The sequence below is a fragment of the Sinocyclocheilus rhinocerous genome, unplaced genomic scaffold (assembly GCF_001515625.1).
Source record: "Sinocyclocheilus rhinocerous isolate Xijiao unplaced genomic scaffold, SAMN03320098_v1.1 scaffold11, whole genome shotgun sequence".
Lineage (NCBI taxonomy): Eukaryota > Metazoa > Chordata > Actinopteri > Cypriniformes > Cyprinidae > Sinocyclocheilus > Sinocyclocheilus rhinocerous.
This window is the reverse complement of record NW_015625587.1, coordinates 326,083-341,734: the sequence shown is the minus strand read 5'-3', so window position 1 is coordinate 341,734 and position 15,652 is coordinate 326,083. Positions and strand designations below refer to the sequence as shown.

At 42.4% G+C, this 15,652-nt stretch overlaps 1 protein-coding gene across 2 annotated transcripts in view; it reads right to left on the bottom strand.

Annotated features, from left to right (window-relative positions):
* Positions 1–1,469: 1,469 nt before the first annotated feature.
* The window catches only part of LOC107755275 (AT-rich interactive domain-containing protein 1A-like), a 34,129-nt gene continuing 19,946 nt past the window's right edge, over positions 1,470–15,652 (bottom strand). Inside the window, exons 5-21 of one of the 2 annotated variants that reach the window (XM_016572024.1) lie at positions 14,641–14,751; positions 10,771–10,978; positions 10,330–10,419; positions 10,051–10,221; positions 7,427–7,751; positions 7,122–7,270; positions 6,922–7,025; positions 6,606–6,815; positions 6,298–6,502; positions 5,624–5,756; positions 5,381–5,544; positions 5,154–5,295; positions 4,929–5,051; positions 4,738–4,834; positions 3,789–4,620; positions 3,560–3,690; positions 1,470–3,472 (exon numbers count right to left, since the gene is read on the bottom strand). In XM_016572024.1, coding sequence (XP_016427510.1) covers positions 1,553–3,472; positions 3,560–3,690; positions 3,789–4,620; positions 4,738–4,834; positions 4,929–5,051; positions 5,154–5,295; positions 5,381–5,544; positions 5,624–5,756; positions 6,298–6,502; positions 6,606–6,815; positions 6,922–7,025; positions 7,122–7,270; positions 7,427–7,751; positions 10,051–10,221; positions 10,330–10,419; positions 10,771–10,978; positions 14,641–14,751 — 5,115 coding nt within the window. In that variant the 3' untranslated portion in view covers positions 1,470–1,552. The remainder of the gene's footprint in view (positions 3,473–3,559; positions 3,691–3,788; positions 4,621–4,737; positions 4,835–4,928; positions 5,052–5,153; positions 5,296–5,380; positions 5,545–5,623; positions 5,757–6,297; positions 6,503–6,605; positions 6,816–6,921; positions 7,026–7,121; positions 7,271–7,426; positions 7,752–10,050; positions 10,222–10,329; positions 10,420–10,770; positions 10,979–14,640; positions 14,752–15,652) is intronic. The other variant, XM_016572031.1, reaches the window with a different exon arrangement.

The window sequence follows — 15,652 nt, the reverse complement described above, 5'->3', positions numbered from 1 at the left end:
ATTTTGCTTCAGGAGACATATAATTAAATCAATCGGTTTTCATTGTCTTTTCAACTGATGGAGATCTTATTAGCGTACAAAATATCTTTGAGCACTAGTATAAGAGTAATATAAAATCTTACAAATTGAGTTAAATTGTAACATGCAAAGACAGCATTAAAAAAAAAAATTACATTCTGATTTCACCTTCCATTCATAATTACAGAATTCGAGGAAGAGGCCTGTTATTTATTTATTTTAATTATTTTTTATCATCTAAATGAAAATAACCACAAAGATCTTACCAAGATTTAATGTACATTTATTTTTACCACGTGGAACATATAGTATAAAGATTTCATAGTGAATAAATGATATTCATTGAGCCAAAAAGGGAAAAAACAAGGAATTTACATTAAGCTACATAGTCTGAAATACAAATATGCAGAATTCATATCACTGGAGAAAAAAATATCTCAGCTGTGTTTCTTCATCTAGAGTTATTTTGTACCAGGAGATGAAATTAAAATATTTCAGTTGTTTGCTGCACTATGGAGGAACCGTGGAGGCCAAAAGATGGTTCAGTTTATATACCCAAGTATTTTGATGCAATTAACCCAACTTGAGTGTCCGCTCTCATTCTTGATAGATAAAAAGGGATAAGAAGCAAGAGTGTGTGTGAAAGAGAGGGAGAGAAAGAGAGAGAAAAGGAGGTGAAAATGTACATCTTATATACAGTACAGCCTCGGCTGCATCTTAAGTTGAAAACCAGTCCTAGGAGGTGATTTCTTTATAGGGGGTCAATTCATACAATCAGGGGTTAAAGAGAAGAGGTCAGGGTGTTGTACGTCCTTGATACTTTGGGGGTATTCTCCTCACCAGCAAACTAATGGTTTAAAAACGGTTTAAAAACGAAGCCGACTGAGCCAACATTTTCCCCATGTGGAACAGTGCAGTACGTTTGCAGTATGTTTACAGTTGTGGTGTACTGTACAGAAAATGACAACTCATTTCTGTTGTACACGCATCCAGAAAGGTTGACCGTGTAGCATCAAAATACAACCACCAAACAATGAAGAGTGCACCTGTCAATGTGAACAAGAGCTGTGTATTATTTGCATCCTCTTGGGGAGGACAAAGGAACAATTAACCCCAAAACTCACTGTAAACAAGACAGCAACTTTGGTAAATAGTTTGTTTTTTCAAGCTATTTATTTTATTCATTTATTTCTTTTATTATAAAAAGTACTTTCCCCTCAGACAAGGACACAAAAGTTGGGGTCCCTGTCCATGTCATCTAGTTGGCATCAGTGTTACAGTTTGTGTCAGTGTTGAGGCTCTGGTTCATGATCCACAGCAAAATCGTGACAATCTTCCCAAAGTGAGACGCAGAGAAAAGGGGGACCAGTTGGTGTAATATGAAAGGGCTTGCATAAATAAAAAAAAATAATAAAAAAACAGAACAAGAAACAGTCAATTTCCTCCGCTTTCAATCCCCACTCGCCAATGGGGAGGACAGGCAAGGGGGAAGTACGAAAACCAGAGAAGGTGGAGCTACAGCTCCGCACAGCTGTCATGACTGGCCTATCAAAAAGAGTACATCACAGATGACATGGGACACCAATGAGTTCATGAGCGGGGAGACAGAAAGGTCCAGTAGCCGCGATTCATACAGCGTAAACTCAGAGTGGTTCTCCTCCACCTTAGCAAGAGCGAGCAGAGCCCGAGCAGCCCGCCGCATCATGTCCACACTTGTCGGCTCAAAGTGTGACCCCTGCATGTGCAGTAGGGAACCTTGGCTCTGCTGGAACTGTGTAGCTGCTAAGCTGTCCTCCAAGAAGCCCAATAGATTCCCTACACTGGCCTTCTGTACCGCAATGGCACGGGCCGCCAGGCTGTCACCCTGTGCAAGATTGGCCAGCAGCACGACCGCCATCTCCCGACAAACAGGCACCTTTCGCTCTCCAACTAGACGCACAAGGTTACCAAACAGCTTCTCTAATCTACTAAAAGGTGGCGTCGCCAGAATGAGGTCCACATTGTTGTCCTGAATGCTGAGCTTACAGAGGGTCTCCAGGACTAGTCTCTGGGGGGACAAGGCGCCATTAAGCCCGAGACTAGGGAAAGGGTCTTGGGCTTCCGCTGAAGGACAAACGGCCCAATGGAGCAAGCCATCCAGCAGAGGCAGGCAGATGCTCTCAGTGTAGACAGAGAAGTCAAGCTGGCCTGAGATGTTGGCAAGAGTGACCAAGCAATTTTCCCGCAGTACCTCCAAACAGTCCCACCACCACTCGTCTTTCTTGCTACCAAGACTCTCATCCACCTCCTCTTCTTTCTCGTAGGTTAATGGCGCCTGCTTGCGCTCTGGATGCTGATGGTGGAGAAGCAACAGGCGGCCCAGCAGTAGCAACAGCCCTGGATGCTTTGACATCTCCGAGTCATTGCCCGGGATGAACGAGAGGCTGCGGACAATGTTGGAGACACAGATGCAGCGACGGGCAAGGGAATCTTGCCAGTCTGAGAGCATGATGAGAGGAGTTTCATCCTTGCTGTGTGGCTCATCTTCTAAAATGGCAATGGAGCGCTGACCCTGTAATGATGGGCTTGGAGCTGCTGGCATGATGTTTTCTGAAGTTGTCGTCTCAATTACATGTTTCTCTTGATCTTTCTCGAAGTGTGAAGTCCCCTCAGAGGCAGTTTCTAAGCAGTCAGCAGGTCTGTCGTCCCTCAAATCTGAAATTCCGTTGGTCACTTTCTCAGTGGATGACTCTGAAGAGGGCTGCAACTCCATTTCTTTCCCACACTCTTCACTGGATGAGGGTAGTGAGTGTGCCTGGCTGTCCTTCTGAGCTCCTCTCTTCCTGTCAGGAATCTGTGCAGGAAGACGCTTCCGTTGGTGCAACAGATCCATCTTGCTTTCAAAGTGGGTTTGAATGTGTTCTGTTGTATCACCTCCACCAATACTCCAGTGCAGGAGGCCGCTGTCAAATTCCTGCAACCGACCAAGCTTATTTGAGCTGTCCACCACAAATAGATCCTTCTTTCGCACAATCTTCATGGGAAGCTTATCAAACTTGCTAGCCTGTTTGGGCTTCTCTTGAGTAACAGCTAACTCGAGACATGGTGGCTCTGAAGTCTTGGGTTCTGCAGATGACTCTCCTTCAATCACTTGGCAATCTTCTTTCTTCACAGAGTCTTCAAGTGTCCTTGGCTTTTCTTCCTGTTTAATCTGGAGAGGTCCTTGTGCTATGTGTTCCTGATGCTTTGACCTGTGCATTTCCTCTCCTTCATCTTCCTCCTCTGTTTCTCCATCGTCCTCCACGCACTCAACCAATGCCTCATCATCCACAGTGTTTTCATCTTTTTTGAGCACGCTGGGATCTAACAGAGCTCTTTGTCCTGGATCACCAACTTCATATTCCCTCAGAATCCCAAAGATCTCAATGAGGCAACGGCGGAAATACTCAACGATTAGTTCCAGGAAACCAGGGAGCTTCAAAAGAAAACATTAGTATGTTATCCAAGATAAAACTTTAGTAATGGCAATAAACATTTTTGTCATTTTCCCAAAATGACTCACCTGTATAAGGTTGAAATTTGAAATACTGTTGTCATCATATAACAAGATGTTGATGGTGTCTAAAGCCCATGTACTCTCTGCCAACAGTCCTGATTTAAGGGACATCATGACTTTCCATGCTTCTGGAGTGCCTACAAAAGTAGTATACAGTTATCTTTCCATATCTCACAGGTTTGAGCCTGATAAATATCCAAAATGTAATTCACTACAAAAAACAATTATTTCTTACCAATTTCTTTCATGGTAAGACGCCTACGTGATTTGAGAACTGGTGACGTTGCCTCTATGGAACCTGGAGGGAAGGACAGGTCTCTTCTCATCATTGGAGGCTGTACTGAGGGTACAATGTGAGATGCAGGCACTGGAGGTCCCGCCTTCTGCATTTTGATATTGCTGGGTATGTAGGTAGATTTGCTGGGGGAAGTCCTGCTTTCCATAGGACGAGGCATGGGCGTGGGGCTTGACACCTGTGGAATGTGGTTTTGCATGGTTTGGGGAGACTGGTAATTTGACTGCAAGGGTCTGCTCATTGGTGGACCTGTGCCACTAGGGCCATATGGGGGTTGTCGTGGCCCAGGCCACTGGCCCTCATGATTCATGCGTGGTTCAGATGGCATCATGTCTTCAGATCGATTCATTGCATGGTAGCCAGGGCCCTGACCGGGACCAGTAGGAGGTCCCTGGCGGTTGGGGTAACTAGGGTAGCCCATATCACCTCGGCCCTGCCACATGCCACCTTGAGGACCGTCAGGACCAGACTGCATTGGACTGCCCATCATTTGAGGTGGCATGGAACCCTGGGAGTTTGGGCCCGTGGCTGCTTGCATCCGATCTCTTCCAAAGGGGAAAGGGAACTGATTCTGAGGGCCAGGTGGACGACGGTCTGAGCCAGGGTAGGAACTGTTATACTGGCTGTATATTTCCTGACCACTTGAGGGACCACTAGGGGGAGCCTGCGCCGGTGGCTGTGGCTGCTGAGTGTTGTATGGCCCACTGAACATCTCACCGTCATGATGCCGTTTAGCTGGTGGGTAACCACCATCAGCTGGTCTTTTGTAGTTCTAAAGGCAACAAATTACATTTTAAATGTGTGTGACAAGGCTTTCAGTAACATTTTGTCATTATACCAATGTCAAATAAAATTAAATAGCAAAATGTTTTATTAAATGCTTTCCTACCGATTGTTGTTGCGGGTACATTCCAGGCTGCTGATTCGGATAGGAGCCACCAGGAGGCGCACCCTGACCAGGATACTGATTACTATAGGAATCATGCCTGCACAGAGCACCATATGCAAGAGAAATGAGAAATAGATATAGCAGATATACATATACAATCTCCATAAAAATGAACCAATTAGTGGACTGACCGCTGTTGCTGAGGAGGGTAACGATTTGGTGAATACATCCCAGATTCAGCATTGGAAGTCATCATACTTGACTGTGGCACTCCAGGCCCCATGCTGCCATCTGGGCCCATCCCTGACTCTGGTCTACGCAACACGAGAGGTTAGATTTCATTGCATCATTTAAATAACACCAATGAAATCAAAGGAATTAGTTTCTTCACAAAGTAAAGAAAAGATTGAGTGTACCTCCTGTCATAGCTGGGGCCATATGGATACTGGTGCCGCTGGCCCATGGGCATGTTTCCGATAGGGCCTGGTGGTCCCCTGTTGTACTGATCACCAATACTGCTGTTGGGACCCTGCCCACCAGGCATGAACTGTTCTCCAACTAGGACCACAAGCACACAGCTCATTACACCAGGTAGCTTATCATGAACTATAAAGGCTCATGATTACATGACTACAATACAAACCTTTACGCATACCACCAAAGTGGTCTTTATTGGGTTCATAGGGACCCACGCGACCAGGCATCTCTGGGGTGCTCATGCCTGACTGGTAGCCAGAGTTGGGGGTCAAAGTGTTTCTCCGAGAGAAGTCGCTATCAGCAAATGGATCTTGCAGGTTCACACTGCTCCTAAGAAACAGGGCAGGTAAGAAGTGGTTCACAATCAAATAACGCAAGCAGTACCACAAGACAAATGAGCAAAACTCACCTGCCACTTTGCATTGGGGGCATCTGGCTGTGTGGGGTGGAGGCAGGAGTAGGGGGCTTCAAGTCTCCGCTTTCCGCCATGGAGCTGCTGGTGGACTGTGGTGTTTGGGGCCCCTGGAGTGAGCCAGATCCAGCTGTGCCATGCAAAAAAAAAAAAACACACAAGATGGGGAACATTATACATCTATGTTCCTTATATTTACATGCAAGTGCTACAACGTCAGTAGTACTACAAGCCAAATTCTTGGGCAGTTATAAAGTGTTATGAAACGCCTGCAATCTGTACAGATCTATTAACATCTACAAAATGTGTTTAAGGGTTTCATGGCCTTTTAAAGGTATACTTTGTGACTTCTGCAACCGGTCATTATATATATGTAATGCTTCATGTGTACAAACATTAATAATGTTATAATGTATCCTTATTCTGCCTTTTCCTATGTGCTTCTAAATAAAGAGCTTAAATTGCACATGCAGTATTAATTCATGAGCCTATGATGGTGATGCTTCAGTAACTAGTTTTTAAACTTAAAAAATATAAGTCAATATAAGACAATTATCGCACCTTCCTTACTTAATTTTGGAATAGGGGTTTTGTTGCACTGGTTAGATTAAGATTTACCTGTACATGCTTCCATGCATGGTATGATAGAAATCCAAGATGCCAGAACTCACCTGGGGAGGGAGGCTGAATCTTGGCCTGGTTCTTTTTGCTATCTCCACATATAATGTCAGGTGGTGGGTCTTCTCCACGCTCAATCTTACATTCAAAAGCATACAGACATTGAATGTACTGCTTTTTCAGAGAGCTGGCAGCACTGCTGGAGGTCCCCACGTTCAGATTTGTGGACAGCTCCCTCCATTTTTTGTTCTTATTAACCTGCAATTACAAGGATGCCAAAGGATATAAGCAAACACCCTTGAAAGAAAATGAGTTGAGACCTTCAACATTATCTTAATGTGTATGGACAGCTTGAATATACCTGTGTAAAACCCCCAATCTCCTTTACAGACACATAGAGGCGGAAAAGATCAAGGGGTTTGCGTCCCACAGCTGGTAGGTTACTCATACCCATGGCTTTTTCGTCTATGAAAGCCAAGTAGCGGTCTACCCACATCTTTCTTTCTGGCTCTGGGCCTAGCTCATATAACCGAGTGATCTTCTCATTGGTTGTTGTGGAGGAACTTGACTTCTAGACAGAAGCAATTTATATGGAAGGTATTACACAGGAAGTGCAACAAAGGGTGACTGATTTCTGCTGTAAAGACAATATACTTCTATCTAAATGTTAAGCAAACCTTGGATTTTGTTTCTGTCTTGGGCGTCCCCTCAACTTTGTTATTAATTTTCTGGGCTTGGTTAAGTTTCCCATCCATACCAAAGTCTGGACCTGGGGACATGCCTAAGAGAAAAAAAAAAAGGATACTTAATCTGTGATTTTGACCAAGCAAGTAAAAAGTAATTCTGCTATGTTATGTACCAGAAGAGACGATCTTACCACTAGTGTTGTTAGCCATGTTACCACCCATAGGGTAGGGAGAACCCTGCGTATTCATCATCCCAGGCATGTTGTTCATGGAGGGGCCATACGGAGGTCCTGAGCCCATCATACCAGGACCAGGAGACGTATTGGGGTAACCTGGAATCCTGTGAGGCAAAAAAAAGTTAACTTTAAACTACCTGACTGGATTCAGTTTGTACTCAAAAAAGGAGAAAGGGCTAACAAATCAGACATTTAAAATGTGTACTTGTTACGGAACAGTGATAATGCACAACTTCAGTTGTATTTCAGTTCTTGTATACCTGTTGTGTATCGAGTTGGCGGGTCCGTGCTGCATTGATGCGGCATCCTGCGGCTTTCTGTTGAGTCCTGGAGGTGGGCACATCCCAGTTCCCACTTGAGGGGGCATATTGGCCATATTAGGACCCATATTCGGACTCATGTTGGGACCCATGTTGGGGCCAAAGGGACGTGCACCTATCTGTCCATGGGGCATCCTTGCAGAAGGCATGCCAGCAAACATTGGCCCTCCTCCTTGTCCAGACATAGGGTTCATGGATCCACCCATGCCAGGGCCTGTGTAATTGGCATTAGGCATGCCACTGTACCCAGGCTGCCTGGGGTAACCTGAAGAGGAAGACTGTAAGTTGTACTTTGATACAAAGTTTCCTGGATTGTGTAGGAACAGTGTCAAGGCTACCAACACAGTACTTATTCTGTTTTAAAATATATGCATGCAAAGAAATGTAAAACAAACCTATATAAGGCTATAATAATTACAGTTATACAAGGACAGTAAAAGCAGTTAAGTTATGGGTGGTTCAGACTACACGATTTCTTTGTCGGTTACGACAGTCACCGTGTCAGATTATGCGATTTTGACTCCTAAAATTTGTCGTGTCGTGAACAAGAAACATGTCAGACTATACGTTGCTACCCGACCATTCATCGCTTGCCGATGTGCGTGCTGTCATCAATAGGACGGGACTAGACAGAAGGTGCCATGAGCGTAAACAATGGCTAGCAGCACATTTTGCTCTGTCTTGTCATCAGAAAAGCCAAAAAAAGAGAAAGAAAACCTGACAGTGGACACAAATCTGGATTGCATGACAAGGATAGTATGGACGGTCAAAGAGAACTGAGGTAAAATAGGAGTATTGTTGTCATAGCTCCACAAACATTTCCTCCATTATAAAATTCCACCTAGCAGGACTGATACCATTGTCTCTCTTTCGTTTTGGCATGTTTGAAAGCATATACGAAGGAGGCACTTCTGTTGGCCAGTATCACAGATGTGACGGAACTTTGTTAGTCTTTCTGTGGTGATGTCAGGAAGCATCGCAGACGTGGCATCAGTTGTCGCCCACTATTACACACTAAACGAGATGGAAACGTTTGAATCTTGCGTCCTGATTCCCATTGTCGTTTACGAATCCCCACAACACCCTACGTCAAGCAGATTGTGCCAAAATCTGGCTAAAATCATGTAGTCTGAACCGGGCTTTAATCAACACAGCATATTGCTTATGCTGCATATTTTTGTAGAGAGACATAAACAGATTTAATAAGAAACCTTATCCAGGACTACATGTTGGCAATGAAACAAAGTCTGAACACCACAACAATATTAGCAGTTTGGTCAATTAACAGTTAGCATTGGCCAAATGTGGTGGTGTATGGATGCCTCATTGGCGGGCTTGTTAAAGGGTTACTGCACCCCAAGTCTGTGTCAGCCGCACCACACGGATACGCCGTTTTCGTTCAAATCAAAGCGTAAATAAACGTAGAAAACGTATTCGTGTGGCTGACACAGACAAGTAGAACTGTATACGCAGTTTACGTTCAGTGGATACTCTCCAAAATGGCGCTACGGTGATGCGAAGGAGACAAATTGTTGAATAAAGTCATTATTTTTGTTTTTTTTGTGTACAAAAAGTATTCTCACGATGCAGGTTCCCGACCTGTGTCCGTTCTCGAACTGTTCCGTGCATTTCCACAAAGGTTGTTCCGGGCCAGAACTGACTTCTCTTTCACATTTATCGACCAGTATGCACGAAATACGTATATCATCATAAACACAGCTGTTTTTTTTTGTCTTACTTGAACGTAAACTTACTTGAAAGAAAACGCCTGACATTTGTTTGACAGTTTTATTTATTTATGCTATTGCTAATAAATTTGTTTACTTGTCTTTAACAACTTAATGTTTTAAATTTATATTAGTCTAGTTGTTTTTTTCTGTGGTATTTTTTTGATAAAACCATAGACATAAAACAGAATAAATATGTTTGACATCTAAATATTTGACTTAAAATTAGTTAAATGGATTTTTTTATCTTATTGGAATCGGAATTAGGAATCGATAAGAATCGGAATCGATAAGCAGAATCGGAACCGGAATCGGAATCGATAAAATTCAAACGATACCCAACCCTAGTCACAAGCCTCCCGGTTTTCATCCAAAATATCTTAAATTGTGTTCCGAAGACGAACGAAGCTTTTACGGGTTTGGAACGACATGGGGGGTAAGTGATTAATGACAAAATTTTCATTTTGGGGTGGAGTAACCCTTTAAGAGACTTCCCAGACCCTTGAGTCTTTTAGCAGCATGTAGCACTGTAACCCACAGTCACTGTAGCTGTTCAACTGACGTGAGCCATGCTACGTCAACTTCTTTTTTTCACTGACGCTAAAAATAACCACACTGTGATCCACTGGTCGCACAGAGAGAAAAAGAGGGAGAGTGAAAAGGATTTGGAGGGACAGCGAGAAGAGAAAGACAGAAGTCCAATACCAGCACCTCCACTACAGTCACTTCTCTCAACATGGGACCCATTTTTAAAATGTACATTTTTCTTAATTTTTCTAAATTATAAGATATGTTTTGCCTTAACTTATAGTCAGCTGTTACCACTGAGCCACTTACCCTGTGGACCATATTGAGCACCTTGAGGCCCATAGTTTGCCATAGAGTTGTTCTGCTGATAGGGGACCATTCCAGCATGCACCTGGCCTCCAGACGACTGACGAGGAGACAACGCAGAGCTAGACTGTGGAGACCCATAGGGTGCCATCGGAGGGTTTCTCTGCATATATCCTGTGCAGACAACAAGATTAATGTGTTGATACAATAAATGAAAAGAGAGCATCAAGATGTAAAACAAGTCCTGTCTTTTTAAAGTAGAACTTATACAGACTGAGTTACCTCTCTCTTGGCCCATGCCAGGTTGATTAATTGAAGGGTGCATCATCCCATCAGACTGTCCACTTGAAGGGCGAGGAGGCATCTGGTTCCCTACAAATGAGAAATTCAAATTTTGTGGTTAAAAACAACAATAGTAAAAACTAAAATGAAGAACAACATTCTGTAACTTGGAGAACAAAACAAAACATTTTTTAATGTTTTAACTTAAAATAGTTTAAATTAAATTTAAATGTTTCAAGCACTCCACCATCTTCCATTAGTGAGAATCAACTGGTAGTTGAACCATAAACTTGTGCTAAAAAAAAACTGATTGCAATTAGAGCCACAAAATTTTCTATATATTTAATCTTTGTAACTATTCCAAACCATCTTCATGATGACTGTCCCATAATGTGGCATTAACATTTTATTATTTCAAAATAATTTAAGGTGTAGCCATACCTGGCATCGTGGCAGGGGACAGTGGTCCAGAACGAGATGCCGAGGCGCTGGCAGGCGAGCCCACTGGGGGAGAGGTGTGTGGGGAGAAGGGTGACTGTGCTGGATTGCTGTGTTCTCCTTGACTGCTGGATACTCCCGATGTGCTGACTCCAGGGCTCAAAGCACCCTCCGTACCAGTAGGTAGGTCATCAATAGAACCGGATAGGTCCTAAGCAAATAGAACCGTAGAAGGAATGTCAGAAAAATCTAAGATTAAAGTCACAACGTAAGTAGTGTCAGATCTTTTCTTCCATATTTTCGGAAACGAAGAAAAAAATAACAGTAGGACGGGGACATCTATCCCACGATGGTTGATTAAATGAATGGCAGATCTAAATGTGAGCTTGCCATCGGGTTTAAGCAGACTAATGGCGCTTTTCCACTGCGTGGTACGACTCGGCTCGGCACGGCTCAGTACGGCTCGGCACGGTTCGGCTCGGCACGGTTTGCGTTTCCACTGCAGTTCAGTACCGCTTTAGAGTGGGCGGGATTATTCACATGTCGTTATAGATGCGCCGCCTCTACTACCACGACTCCTAAAAATAACTTTTTCATTCCGCGTCGCCCTATCAAGCTCTCGCTGGATCCGCTCCTCTGCTATCAACGAGAGGAACGTCTGTTCTTCCGCAACAGACAACAAAACTTTTTGGTTGTTAAAAAAAGGTGCGCTCGTTCAAAACAGTTGCGTTCGATCCTTCGCTGGCTGTGCTGATTTAAATCTAGCGGTTCTTTTGTGTTTGTGTCGCAAGTTCAGTGACGCAGGTAGTGACTATTCTCTCCGGCCAATCCGTGATCAGCAGAGTTTACACGTCACGTTTTGGTAACGGTACGGTTCACTTGGAACCCCAACCGAGGTGGTACTAAAAAAAGTACCAGGTACTGTACCCAGTGGAAAACCCCCAAAAAGTGAACCGTACCGAACCGTACCGTGCCGTACCATGCAGTGGAAAAGCACCATATATGATTGGAGTCCGGCATGTGTCACCAGAGAGAAGCCTGTCATTTCACTGAAAGTTTGAGTTATGATGTTAAGAATTTTTTTAAAAATGTGAAAAATGAATTGGTCACAGTAAGACCAATAACATGCATTTAGAAAATGCATGTTATTTCCATTTCATGCACTGCCAATATGAACATACTTGGAAAAATGAATCTGCATTCCCATAGAAAAACAAAAACACAAATGGAACGGAAAACGAAAAAAAACAAACAAAAAAATAGGCTAAGCTGTTATCATTTGGTATTCCAGCATTTCTGCTAGGGCTTTAAAAATGAAGCTGTCAGCTCTCTCAAAGAACTCTTCATGGCATTATCTTTATTTCACTAATATTTTCCTATCCAATCAGCAACATTCAGCTTTCACAGATTTTAAAGGGTTAGTTCACCCAAAAATTAAAATTCTGTCATTAATTACTCACCCTCATGTCGTTACAAACCCGTAAGACCTTTGTTCATCTTCGAAACACAAATTAAGATATTTTTGATGGAATCTGAGAGCTGTCTGACCCTGCATAGACAGCAACGCAACTCAAACGTTCCCAAGTCCAGAAACGTAGCAAGGAGATCTGTAAAATAATCCATGTGACATCAGTGGTTCATCCGCAATTATACGAAGCTACGAGAATACTTTTTGTGTGCAAAAGAAAAAAAAAAACGACTTTATTCAACAATTCGTCTCCTCCGCATCATCCTGGTGCCATTTAGGAGAATATTCGCTGGACGTAAACAGCGTATGCTGTTCTGTGTCAGCTTCGTATAATTGCGGATTATTTTACAGATCTCCTTGCTACGTTTCTGGACTTGGGAACATTTGAGTTGCGTTGCTGTCTATGCAGGGTCAGACAGCTCTCAGATTCCATCAAAAATATCTTAATTTCTGTTCCGAAGATGAACGAAGGTCTTACGGGTTTGAAACAACATGAGGGTGATAGTCCAAGGCAGGATACATATGCTGTACTGAAGATGAGCCCAAAAAAAACACATGGTCTGTAAAAAAAACAAAAAAACAAAACTAAAATCAGCAGCACAATAGCAAAAATTAATTCTACCACAAAAATGTTTCTTCTTTAGAATAAATCTCCCGATGACAGCTTCTTCCACTCGGCAACAATGAACTCTGACACTATTTTTTTTTCCTCTCTGGGACACACACACACACACACACACACTTAAGTGCTCTCGGTACACATACAATCACAGAGCCAGAGGCTGCTGGCCTTATTTATCTCATCTAGGAGGTGAAAAAGTGAGATCACAGCGTCCCTGAGGTTGCCATGGCTACGGCAGTCAGCTGTACGTGTGCGGAGTCAGCGCAGCTGGGTGTCTCTCTACGTGTCCTTTTCAAACACAGTCTCACTGGTCATAACACGCACTCAAATGCAATTAAATCTCAGAGACATAGAAGCAGAATTTACATGGAGTACATAGGGTTTCTACAGACATGAACAAGTTAAATTGAAGACTTTTTAAGACCTTTTTAATACCACCTCATATTAAATTTAAGACCTAAACCTGTAATGGAAATACACATTTTATTACATACATATTTGTAATATTTAATTTGTTTAAATAAAAAAGAAAAGAAAATATCATTGCTGTAATAAATTATATTTATTACTACGATATACAGTGAACTTTTCATATCAACAGACAATATTCCATACAAAATATCCCTGCAAAATAACTGGATCACTGAGATTTTTGGTGGAGTAAACAATTTATTCTGAAGCAATGTTTCACATTTACATACTTAAATCTGCATATTTTTATTTACCTTTACAAAGGCCTATTTGTAACCTTTTTAGATGTATGCATAATCTTTCATGTCAAATTATTACAATTTATCAATAAATTCAATATACACTATAGGGTTGCTACCAGTCAGATTAAATAATTTACACTGCAAATAACAATAATTACAACGGCAATAAATAATGTTATTTGCGTCATGAGAATATTGAGCAAAATAGCTCACTTGTCATGGTGTTACTTAACTATATCATGTTATGAATAAACTAAACATTTTGAATTTTTACCTCAGTGTGTTTCTTCTGAGTTTATGTGTGCTGTTACGCTCGTTTGTTCTGAAGTTTCTCACAAAGAGACAAACGGAGTGAGTCTTAACAGCGCGACCTTGATACCAGAAATATACTATCCATTATCAATTGCTGTTTACATTGAATGCAGGCTAATAAAATGAGAAGAATCATTCTTCGATACTTCGCTGTTTTTTTTTTTGTCACTTATGTTTTAATCAGGCTATTTGTCTGGTCAGGCAGTTTGACCTGTATTCTGCTACTGCGATTCTCTCTGATGGTGCAGCAACTACAGCAGGGAAGAAAAAATCTTCGGTCTGTCCAATGATTGTAAACAGTCATTTAGGTCCGTCAGACTGAAGATATTTTAGCGTTAATGTGACCAAAAATATTTAAGACCCATAGAATCTGAATTTAAGACTTTTTAAGGCCTTATATTAGGAAACCGTTATTTAAGACATTTTAAGACTTAAGGACCCGCGGACACCCTGAGTACAAAAAAAAAAATGTACAGAGAACTGACGGCATATATTTTCATGACAGACTGCATGAAGTTCTTTATTTAGCAACAACCCCAAAGGTCCTACATAATCACTCCTGAGATAAAGGTGCAGCTGAGGCTGAATTATGCTCACATCTTCAAGCTAATTACTTTGATCTAAAAGTCAACATAAAATAGAGCGTTTGACTGAAACCACTTGATTGCACATTTGTGAATCTGTCAAATTCACAATGCATCTTAAAATGCGGTTGGACGCAGTCAACAGCTTGTGTGAAATGAAAGTGTCAGACTCACTGGTAGACTGGAGGGTCTGCCCTGCATGTCTTCTGTGCTGCTCTTCGATGCCAAAGGCGGACCGGAGGGGGGAGCGCTGGACTGGGAGCTAAATGACTCCTGGGAAATCTCCTGTGGATGGAAAAAGGCAGCCCAGGTCAGTCAATATAGGTATTTAGGACAGTGGACGCATGTATAGATGCTTTGGCTGACAGATATTACATGTAGGTTTAGGTCAGTCTCACTGTTAGTAATATAAGTTTCTGGTTTTGTACTTAATAATAACCAGCTACAATACTGCTTTTATTACCGTACAAATCTGTAAATGCGGTAGCACTGTGAAATGAAATGCATTCCTGACTTCAAATAAATGCAAAAGCAGTCATCCAATTTAGTTCAAACTCACAAAGTGATAGGGCTGAACGATTAATTGCATCTGCGATTACACTCGGTCACGTGACATGCGGGAGTAAAGAGGTGTGTTCGACTTGAAGATCGATCGGTGTATGACATCAAAGTACTGCGAGAGAAAGCGTAAGGAGACGTCCGCTCTCTTATAGCCCTCGCAGTACTTTGATGACACACACCGATCGGTCTAAGCAGCGCTGCTTCAAGTCGAACACATCTAAGCAGTCTTCAGAGGAAGCATCAAGTTGGCACGCTACAGTGTTGCCAAGTCTGCAATTTGGGGAACCCCTCCAAAAAAAACGTGTATTTTGCGATAATTTTTACCGGTGGAACCCCCCTCGAAACGCGATTGGGCTAGTTTTGAGTAGCAATTGGGCGGGTTTTGCTGTGAAAACCTGGCAACCTTGGCACGCTAACGTTACACGTGGAAATATTTGAAAGTGTATATAATGAACGTACCTCAAACGTACTCCATCAGCAGAAAAAGAAAATAAATAAAACTGTAAACAGCCAAAGCACGTAACTTAGAATGGGAGATGGATCGGTTTGTGAAAGGGAAGAGAAAAGCCATAGATGAAGTCGCACAGACCCAGGCAGGTGCTGGTCATTCAAAAGCTAAATGCAG